The following is a 10879-nucleotide window of genomic DNA, read 5'->3' on the forward strand; positions in this document are numbered from 1 at the left end:
CGCTTATCTACTTTACTGATAGTGGAGCATCACTGTGCATTCCTTCTGAAAAAAGTAAAAAAGTATTTCTTTTATAATCTAAGTATTTGAAAAAAGTTTCAATAAAATAGGATGTATTCGTTTCAAGTAGTCTGGCCTTTGTGTGTCAATGTGGTGCACATACCAGTGTTAATTTTGGATTCAGATTCAGTTTAATCGTAGTCTCTTGACTAATTCAGTTTTAGTCATAATTAAGTCATCCAAATTATTTAAATGTAGTCTTAGTTGGATAAATGTCTAAACTAAACAGCTGAATTTAAAGTTGATTCAGTTGACTCAAATTAGATTATTTCTTGACAAAAGCGTTGATACATTTCATCATAGTTTTTGTCCTCGTGTATTCGTATTTATTAATTAGCATCTTGTTGTTGTTAGAAAACAAAGGATCGTAGGCAAAACCTATGATGAAAATGACTGTGAGACAGAATTAACACTGGCTCTCGCAGTATTTTAAAGCTCTCCTGCTGTGGATCGCACTCATCCAGCTTAGACTTGCACTTTTGTGAAGTGGCTGGCAGATGTGAACCCTGGGAGAGACCCAGCACACCTGCACCACCACCACCACAGGCTATGTACTGAGCACCTGACGGTACCAAGCAGGGGAGCTTTCCTTGATATTTTTGCTTTAATATAATGTTGTGAGAAGCAGCGGACATACCACTGCTCTGTGTCTGAACCATGCTGCTGAGAAAACTTCCATACTGAAGTCTGGTGCTGAGATACAAGATAAGCAACACCGCAGTATATCTCACATCAAATGACTCAATATGGAGATGAATACAGCTGTTGTGCTCTAGTGAAAACACATCTGCATGAAATTTGATTTGCATCTGGTGACTGTCACGTTCAATTAGAAGGAAATGTCTTTTCCATGTTACTGTATGTGTGTGTAAAGGATCGTGGTCTGTGACTGTGAAGGGAATCAGTAATGATCCTACCTGTTGAAATTAAGTGTTAAGGGTGAAAGTGTTTGTGTTCATTTCTTTCCTTCTTCTTTTATTGCTTACTTTAGCCATCATGGCTTTCCTGTTTGACCTCAAAGCCCTGGTGGACATGATGTCCATTGGAACTCTGCTGGCCTATTCGCTGGTTGCTGTGTGTGTACTGCTTCTCAGGTTGGTACATTTTTAAATAACTCAAAAATTTAACTGGAGCAGAATCATCTTTGTGTAATATCCTGCAGGAGCGTCGCTAATAGCTTTCCCAGATGCCCACAGGAATGATTGCCTTGCTTGTTATTGCATCACACTGGTGATGTAAGGGCTGTGAATGGTCTGACTGTACACTGCTCAGTGGCTGCTTGAGTAAATAAAGATGTTTACTTGCTAAACTGAACTTGCTGCACACCTCTGTTGCCTGCACCACAAATATCAGTAAACACGGACACACTTTGCTTGTTCAGTCAAACTGAATCATTTAAATTAAAAAAGTCTAGCGCTTTTGTGAAAGACATACAGTAGTTGATAGATGTGCAGAACACTGAGACTGCATCAGAACATAACACCGCCTTACAGCAGAGCAATCTGGAGTTTAAACCTCAGTAAAAACCAACATTTCTCTTTCTTCCAGGTATCAGCCAGATGGAGCTCTGGAGCAGCAGGCAAGTAAAGGTGAGAGGGATTGCCTCGCGTCTGAAGAGGGCGAGTCAGACTTGACAGAGTCAGAGTCCCACCTCAACATGCTAAAGGGAGGCAGCTCCACACTGCAGACTATTCTACACCCTCCCGAGACACCTTCCGAGCGTTCGTCCAGTGTTGTCAACATGTCCACTGGCGTTCTAGGTAAGTTCACAGTTTACGTTCTCAGTGAGGATTTTTTCTCCTGATTGACTTCAGTCTGTTTGTAAGGTTTCTGTGTCACAATTAATTGTGTGTCGTCAATCCACAGTGTTGGTGGTGTGTGTGATCAGCTATCTCACCACATACCACATCAACTCCGTTTTGGGTTTGGAAGTGTGGATCCTGGCCTCGCTGTCCGTGTGTCTGCTCGTCTTCAGCAGCTGCATCTTTATGGTCATCAGGCAGCCTCAGACTAAGAAGAAGGTCTCCTTCATGGTACGCACTGGCTCTGTAACTCTGGTTTTAACACTAGGTCTTTTGTTATGAGATAACAGCATCTAAAACGGATTATTTTGGTGTGATTTTTCCTTTCTAGGTACCTCTTCTGCCTTTTCTGCCAATCTTAAGCATATTTGTCAACATTTACCTGATGGTTCAGCTGAGTGGAGACACCTGGATACGTTTCTCTGTGTGGATGGCTGCTGGTGAGTGCCTTTAGCCATGAGCCAATACAAATTTTTAAGGAAGTATATTTGGGTCATATTAATAATAATAATAATAATAATAATAATAATGGATTGCATTTATATAGCGCTTTTCGGGGCCCTCAAAGCGCTTTACAATACCACTATTCATTCACTCTGACATTCACACACTGGTGGAGGCAGCTACAGTTGTAGCAGACTGACAGAAGCGAGGCTGCCATATCGCACCATCGGCCCCTCTGGCCAACACCAGTGGGCGGTAGGTGAAGTGTCTTGCCCAAGGACACAACAACCGAGACTGTCCGAGCTGGGACTCGAACCGGCCAACTCTTCAGCCACAATCACCCTGATCGTGGCTCAAGTGAAATAAATATTTAATCTGCTTTGCAAATTTCAGTCATATTATGTTAAAAGGAGAGTTACCTGTTGGCTAATTACTTATCAATCACATGTTGTTGACCAATGAGCAAATGGTTTCGCAGTCATACTCATCCCTCCTTGCCATATCTGTTTATTTGATCAAAGTTTCAAAATGAGATTTCAGAAACCAACGCTAAATAACCTTGATTATTGTCTAAGCTAACAATCAATAACCTTTTCTTTGTCTTTTTAAACATCAGCATGTAAAGTTGTTTACTTCTGCTGTTGATTTGTACATTTTACCATGAGAGGATATGCAGGAAATAACTCTTGAAAACACCCTCAAATGGCAATTTGAGGGGCTGCAGTTCAATTTTAGTTTATTTTTTGAAGCTTTTAAGGTTTCCCTTTGGAAATTAATCTGTAAGGGTAAAGTGAGGAAGCAATGAAGATATAATAGAGCTTTAGATATGCTGGTAGATTACTTTGGTTACCTTTGAACAGAGTCAAGCGGTTCCCTGTAAGCTCTTTTCCACATCTCCCCCTGTCTCATCACCACTTTTCTCAGGCTTCCTGATCTACTTTGGGTATGGCGTGTGGCACAGTGTAGAGCGTCAGCGCCAGCTCCAGCTTCAAAGTGGCACGGCACAGGAAAACACCAGGAGCAACCAGGAGAAGCGTGACAATGTGGATGCAGAAGGAAAGGAACAGGAGTCTTTCATCTGCTCAGAAAAGACCAGCCAGTGTTAAAGGCTGCCGGCTCCTTCACAGACTGTGTGAGGGAACAGATGCATAAAAGCACACAGCAGCTATTCCTGGATGTGCCTGTATATACAGCTTCACCGTGTGTGCTTCACAAGCACATTCAGTCTGCAAAGGCAGCATCAGTATTACGTATCAGTGGCACATGATGAGGAATCGCTCTATGACTGGGATGGGACCACATCCCATGAGTCACATTTGTGGACAAGCATGGAGGGAGAATGGACAGGTAACACACTGGAGAGTGATTTTCATTTATTTTAGCGTTGAAACAGTCAGTGCAAGGCTGCAGAGAAGCTTTTCCATACACTGACAGGTTTGTACAGGTAAGGTATCAATGTAAAGTTCAATGTAGAGTTTGATACACCAGTAGCTCAGTGCAGCATTTGGTTGTTAGCCCTTTCGGATGATCATTACATATATAATTCTACTAGCTGTGTATAAATCATAATCACAAGACTTTCAGAGAAATGTACAATGTGTGAAATAGTTTTGTAGACACATAACATGTCCTGACGTGACTCACCTGAAAGCACGCCAATTGTTGGTGGTAGTTTTCAGCCATGTGTAGTATTATGTAACAACCCATAGAAACCTCTGTTATAAGTAGTGAGATCTCTGTAACTGTTGCTGTGGTCTTATTTAACAGGTTCCCCTGGAGTTTGTTGACCTTGTTACTACATAAATAAAAAGATAGTTATTTGATGCAGAGCTCTCACTCTATCACATATATTTTCCTGTTTGTCTGATATTTTGCGATATTTTGATGTAGACATGCTGTTAATATAAGCTTCATGAAAATGTCCTCTGTCATCGCTGCCTAAAAAGTATTCCTGTATATAAAGTAAGCTCCTCATTCCTCATGTATATATGTATTTTTTAAACGGCTTGTAACTGGTTTCAAGAGATTTTGTGTGGTTGTATTCATTCCTCTTGGCTTTTAAGGACTGCTGGTGTTTTCCTTGGAGTTCATTTTTCCATAGAGCATTGAAGCTGTGGTTCATCGATGTGCTCCGTGGTCTAAAAACTGTGAAACAAATTCAGCAGGTGTTAGTAAGGTGTTCTGCTACAAAGAAGCTCTACACTGACGTGCAGATGACTGCAATAAGGGTACAGGATGAAGAACGTACTGCAGAAGATGCTGTAATGGAGTGTCACACCAACTGCACAAATACAATAAAATAAAATGTATTTTCAGGTAATACAGTGTCAGATGTGTCTTATCGCTTGTAATTTCCACAGGAAGATGAACTTTTTAGTTTGTATTTTTTCCTCAGAAACTTCTCAAAAACAGGAGTGTCCATAAACACACACTCTCCACTTGGGGGCGCTGCTCAAAAATTGTTCAAGAACGAAAACTCATTATTAAAAGTTAGCTCACTTTCACATCTAAACTCTATGCAAAGAGAAATACTTACATTTGTTGTTGTAATCTATGCTTTTTAAGCTCATTTCAAAGAAAGTAATCCTCTTCAGGATTTGTCTCTGCAAAAACACAAGAATCAGAGAAAGAAGCATTGTGACGGCTGCAGATGTGCTTCAGTCTCATGAAAACATTGACAATGACATCAATGAAGTTCCCACTAAAAGTCTAAAGTCCTTGTTCTATGACACAAAAATAAAAAGGTATAATTAGAAAACTAAGTCAAAAAAGACCCTCCAGCTCTCTCTGGATTCCCAATGAACTGCTCACATTTTTTCAGGTTACATGCTGGTACATATATCTAGCTATTCATAATGAGGCATTATTAATATTTCACTTTCCTTCGATATACGTATGGGCATGTGCCTTGAATTTTCTTGTCTAAAAGAAGGCCAGTTCACACTGAGGGCCAGCAGAGGGCTTCCAACTACAAGTTTCTGCTCTTCAGATCAGAGAAATGGGAGTAAACAGAGGAGCTCTGAAGTTATTTTCCCTCTTCCGTTCAGTCTGTGAGGAGGATGGAGCTGGAAATCTAAATAGGGCAACTGGAGCCTGCAAATTTCCAGCCAAGCTCCAAGCCTGACTTTCTTTACCCGCCTCACCCCTTCATAAAACCCCCCGATCTCTCTCCAGAACTTGCAGATTCCTCGACCCTCTGACCATGAACCTCTGGGCTGTGCTTTGCTTGACTCTGCTCGTGGTAGAGCTCCAAAATGGTAAGTCTCCATTTCCACATCTGTCATGTCAATTTGTTAGTGAAGAAAGATGGCTGTTAACGTAATCACGACAGCTTTGGCTGTAACAATGCAGAAGAGGGAGAATGAGACAATCTGAGGATGCATCAGGACTGGCTGGGAGCATCGGCCTATGTGGTGGGCGTAGAATGGGAGGTGCAATCATGCAGTAGATCTCACTCACAAACTGCAAAGTTTAAATTCTGTTTACACTCCCTCTGAGGTCTGCAGCCACTGACTTTAAAAAAATCTTTGCATTTTATGTATGGAAAGTGTAAAAGCATGCAAAGGATTTGAGTTTTTGAAAGTTTTTCCTAAAGTGCTCCTGCAGAGCGACTCAAACCAGCTGGATCTAAGGTATGCAGCAGGCGTTTTTAATTATCTGGCCTGTACTACTGACCTCTCTCTGAGTTTCCATTAATGCAGCTCTGAGGAATAAAACAACAAATTCTGAAAGTCTACACTTCAGGCTGATTTTTCTTGTATTTAACGGTTTGTGTGTTTGACAGAGAACAAGAGAGCAAAAGGAGAGGAACAGCTACGGTCATACTGTGCCAGTAACTTGGACTTTTTACACATCCTGTTTTAATGTTACCGCAGCTGGAGAAAGAGCAGCTAACCTAAATGGACAGAGCTGCAGTGTTATTGTGACATTGTCATTGTAACCCTAACAATCATTTTAGATCATTTTAGGGTTTTTATTTATTTATTTATATCATGGTATAAATGAGTTAATTTTTTGGTCATTTTAAAATGAAAGTCTTTGGGGACTAACTTGAGCCACCCCCAAGTGGCCATCGTAGGAACTGCAGGTTTTTTTTTTGCACTTTCCCTGTTGGCTTCTTTATCAGACTTGGAAGTTATAGATATATAAGTTACATCTATCATATCTATCTATTGATCTATTTATTATTAGTTTCTCCCCTCTGCCCTCTATGGCTCTGTGTTTGCAGGTGCCTGCCAGCAGGTCAAGCGAAGAAAAGACATCGGAGAGAACCGCATCCGGCCAGGTGGGAAACGGGTAAAGGTGTGGCCTACGCTGAAAGACGGACGAGGCAGAAGCCATTCACTCCTGACGCAGGTGTTGGATAAAGGCCGCTTCCTCCGCCTGGGCCAGAGCACCATTTTGACTCCTGGGAAAAACATGGAGCTGCGCTGCAAAGGCAGCAAAATCGGATGGTCTTACCCGACTTACCTGGATACTTTCAATAACTCACGCCTCAGGTGCTGGAAGGAAACACGAACTACTTCATGCAGTGAATCATTAAATCCGAGCATCTTATATTTTGGTTCTCGCCTGCAGCATCAAGCAAAGCGACAAGTACAGTCAGCTGATCCTGACGTCGCCCTCTGCTGCCGACACGGGGGCTTACAGCTGCTGGGTGATAGTATGTGATGGCACAGAGTGTGAGAAGGACCACGATCGCGCCTACGTCTCATACATCTATTTCAAAGGTAATTTTAAAAATTCTTTATATTTTGCTTCCAAGGAGCCAGACTTTCTTCTAACCTTTTAAAGTGGTCTTGAGCAATAATTTTCCAGGCTTTCTGAAGGTCTTCTCAAAGTTTTTCTTTGGATCTTGACTGCTTTTTAACTTGTGGTATTTTCCGCACTATAAGGCACACTTTATGTGGTACACGGTGCTCAAAAACTTTGTCAAAAAATGTTTTAGTACAACTTTGGTAAGCTACGAAGAATCGTAGCGTAAGGGATCACTCAGGACTCACTCACCCCCTCCCTTCCTGTGCTGAATCGTAGCGTAAACGAATCACTCACTTACTCACCCCCTCCCTCCTGGCTCACAGCTTCTTCTTCTTCTTCTTGGTTGGCAACCAATGTTAAGGAGCATTACTACTGGAGCATTTTCAATCAGTAGGATTTACATGAAAAGAGAAACAAATTAAGTTTGAGTGAAACTGTACATTTACTGTACAAGTTTAATTTTTTCCCTTAAATATTTCAGTGCTTTAAACACCATTTCCATGATGATTCATATGAAATCAGATTAAATATCAACTGACTCAGTGACTCAAAAAACTCGATTGACTTTGATGAGTTACTCATTCAAACTCAAGGACACAACGACCGAGACTGTCCAATAAATTGGCCATAGGTGTTAATGTAACAACATCTGTATCTCTGTGTTAGCTCTGCATCAGATTGGCGATCTGACCAGAGTATAGCTAGCCTCTCGCCCTATGGTAGCTGGGATGGGCAAGTTCTTAACAAAAATATCAATAACTTTTTCTCCAAACAGACAAAGACAACCTCTTCGTTCCATCCACCATGCACTTTGAGATTGTGTATCTACGCCCAGACCAGCCTGCCGTGGTTCCCTGCCGTGTGACCGAGCCACAGGCCAAGACATCCCTGCACAGAGAGGTCCCCCCGGTGGAAATCACAGCAAATATGACCCAGATGGCATATGATCCCACCAAGGGCTTCATCCTGCAAAACCCGAGGCCAGAGCACCAGGGAGTCTTCTACTGCAAGGCTGAGACCATGGACACCCCTCAGATCTCCACAAAGTACCAGCTGCTTTATGTGGAGGGTGAGCACAAATCAATCACATGACACCTCATGAATAAATACAGTAATAGAAGATATAAACATGCTGCATGTAGAAACACTAACTATTGTTCTGTGAAACTAACTGCTACGCATAACCATATATCTTACTGACTCTAAGTGGTGACAATCAACTTTTTGCAATGTTATGAATCAAGCGCTGGTTACTTCTACGACGTCTACTTTTTAAATTGGCTTCCAGGAAAGGGTTGTATTTCAAAAATGTCAAGAGCCTCTTTAATCCTCACTGCTGTGCTTGGTTAATGTGGACGCCTGCCAACTAAAGTGGAAACAGTCTGGATTTTGCAAAAGGGGGACAGATTTATGCAATGGAACTATTGTGCGGTTTAGATACAGTTAAGCTGCTGTGGCACGGTCGACTGGCAGGTGGAGAAAAATCCAGATTCAAGTATGGTTCAACAGTTTGAATACCATCAAATATTTATATATATTTATGTTTTTTTTTTTTTTTAAATGACTTTAATACTTTAAGGAGATGGAACTTATCTTTCTCTCGATGACAGTTCCCAGTGGGCCACCGTTTGTGAGCCTTGAAGCCTCTCCAGACTCTGTGAGAGGAGGCGACAACGTCAATGTAACCTGCACAGTGCTGGGAGAGCCAGATGTGGACGTGAGCTTCACTTGGACTTATCCTGGTCAGGTAAGAGAAATCCTGGACTAAAAGTCAGACCCGATTACAGGTATTAAAAATGAAAAAGATCATCGTAGTCCTTAAATGGGTAAAGTTAGCTTTTAAGAATGAAACAACATGTTTTTAAAAGGCCCTTAAAATGTACTTTTTATAATAATAATAATTCTGTCCAACTTTTTACTATTTAGAAAAACAACAAAGAAGTCTACAGGACAGAGCTGAGGTTGAAATTTAGACTTCATATATTTAGGTTTTTTATTTTATTTTAATAATGCAGCACGGTGGTTAGCACTGTTGCTGCACAGCAAGAAGGTCCTGAGTTCAATTCCACCATCAGGCCGGGGTCTTTCTGTGTGGAGTTTGCATGTTCTCCCCGTGTTTGCGTGGGTTCCCTCCGGGTACTCTGGCTTCCTCCCACAGTCCAAAGACATGCAGCTTGTGGGGGTAGGTTCTTTGGATAATCCAAATTGCCACTAGGTGTGAATGTGCGAGTGAATGCGAGTGTGAATGGTTGTCTGTCCCTGTGTGTTGGCCCTGCGACAGACTGGCGACCTGTCCAGGGTGTACCCCGCCTCTCGCCCTATAACAGCTGGGATAGGCTCCAGCGCCCCTGCGACCCTGAAAAGGATAAGTGGAAGCGAATGGATGGATAGTTTAATAATGGTTTTAAAAGAGAAGGTATCATTTAGTTGCGTGTTTTTATGATTCATTAGCCTTGTTGTCATAAAAGTGACTCACTGCATTTGAGTATTTCGCAGATGCCCTAAAAAAGAAAAACAAAACCCAATTGTGGTATACGTGATGTTCTACTTAAAAGCTGAAGGTTAGGAGTAAAAGATTCTGTTGCCACCTTTAAAAATGGATTTTTCTATTTTCTTTTGATAAAAGTAAAATGAGTTTGTTACAATTATGCTCTTTATTGTTGCTGATAACTGTCACAGTGGGAGGAAATCATGTGTTCATGTTGTGTAGGGCTCCCGACCCGTTCACATCCAGACTTCCTGGAGGTTGGTTAACAGAGGTATGGGCTACACCACGCGCGTCACCCAGAGCATCCTGACGGTAGAGGACATGGAAACCATCGACTTTGGAGAATACATGTGTAAAGCCAAGAGCCAGCATGGCGAGACAATCGTGGGGACCACCATCTCCAAATAGCCCCAAACAACCTGACCTGCTGGCTCCATCTGATATTCAAGAGTTTTTGACACATTTGTGTGTCTTTTTTTTAAATCTATGAAATACATGAAATCAGCATGTATATAAATAAAAATACATTTTTGCCAAGTTGAAAAGTTCATGTCATTAAAAGCAAGCTATGGACGACAGTCATTCACATACATCTACTAAAACAAATATTTAGAGGTTTCATTTTGCAGCACAACAGGGAGTCTAAGCATGCAAATACCTGAAGTCCAAAGAACAGTAAAGAGCCAATCAGCACACTCCAAACTACTCAAGATCTCAGGAACATCAGATAAAAGAAAAGTTGTTTCATAACGTGCATCATGTGATCCCAGAAGTCAACAAAACTGGAAAACACAATTTTCTTAACTGTAGAATAACATAAATGAAGGTAATAGCACAAGCTCTGGGGGGAGGAGTCCTAATCATTTGGGGCTGTCATGACGACACCACATGGCTGCTGTCACTTCTGGCAGAGGGCTGTGTTAGACACCAAATCAATCATCCCTGACTAATCAGAGTTGGGCTTCATTTAAACAGAGTAATGAAGCTGTAAAAAAAAACAGAAAGGAGAGTGGCAGGAGTCAGAGTCCCGCTCTGTCTGAAGAGGAGCTGTGTGCCAGGCGGGCGTCTTAATGTGCTCCGTATGTGGAATGCGATCTGAGGCCTGCAGCTTATTTTGATCCAGTGCAACACTTGCTGATATTTCCACTTTGCTGAAAAGTTACTGGTGGTTAGGATTTTGAAATATACTTTGGATTAGGATTATGAATGAATGCTTGTGGTTTATAAAAGCATTAACAGGTTGGACCCAGTATATACACTGCATAGCATTTCAGTCAACTAGAGTGAGGGAAATTTGGCATTTAAACTTCAATATCTCCTTAGAAAA

At 41.6% G+C, this 10879-nt stretch overlaps 2 protein-coding genes across 3 annotated transcripts in view; both read left to right on the plus strand.

Moving 5' to 3' along the window:
* slc7a2 (solute carrier family 7 member 2) overlaps window positions 1–4618 on the plus strand; it is a 10327-nt gene extending 5709 nt beyond the window's left edge. For both annotated transcript variants that reach the window (XM_005719502.2, XM_005719503.2), the window contains exons 8-12: window positions 1052–1154; window positions 1609–1820; window positions 1927–2093; window positions 2194–2302; window positions 3231–4618. In XM_005719502.2, coding sequence (XP_005719559.1) covers window positions 1052–1154; window positions 1609–1820; window positions 1927–2093; window positions 2194–2302; window positions 3231–3412 — 773 coding nt within the window. In that variant the 3' untranslated portion in view covers window positions 3413–4618. The remainder of the gene's footprint in view (window positions 1–1051; window positions 1155–1608; window positions 1821–1926; window positions 2094–2193; window positions 2303–3230) is intronic.
* Window positions 4619–5305: 687 nt separating this feature from the next.
* pdgfrl (platelet-derived growth factor receptor-like) lies at window positions 5306–10055 on the plus strand. The gene is made up of 6 exons (XM_005719504.2): window positions 5306–5563; window positions 6535–6805; window positions 6885–7036; window positions 7840–8133; window positions 8675–8811; window positions 9775–10055. Exons 1-6 carry the CDS (start codon window positions 5509–5511, stop codon window positions 9958–9960), a joined length of 1095 nt encoding a protein of 364 aa, XP_005719561.1. The 5' UTR covers window positions 5306–5508; the 3' UTR covers window positions 9961–10055.
* Window positions 10056–10879: the final 824 nt, after the last annotated feature.

Source organism: Pundamilia nyererei, unplaced genomic scaffold (assembly GCF_000239375.1).
Source record: "Pundamilia nyererei isolate P.nyererei 1_Seehausen unplaced genomic scaffold, PunNye1.0 scaffold00001, whole genome shotgun sequence".
Classification (NCBI taxonomy): Eukaryota; Metazoa; Chordata; class Actinopteri; order Cichliformes; family Cichlidae; genus Pundamilia; species Pundamilia nyererei.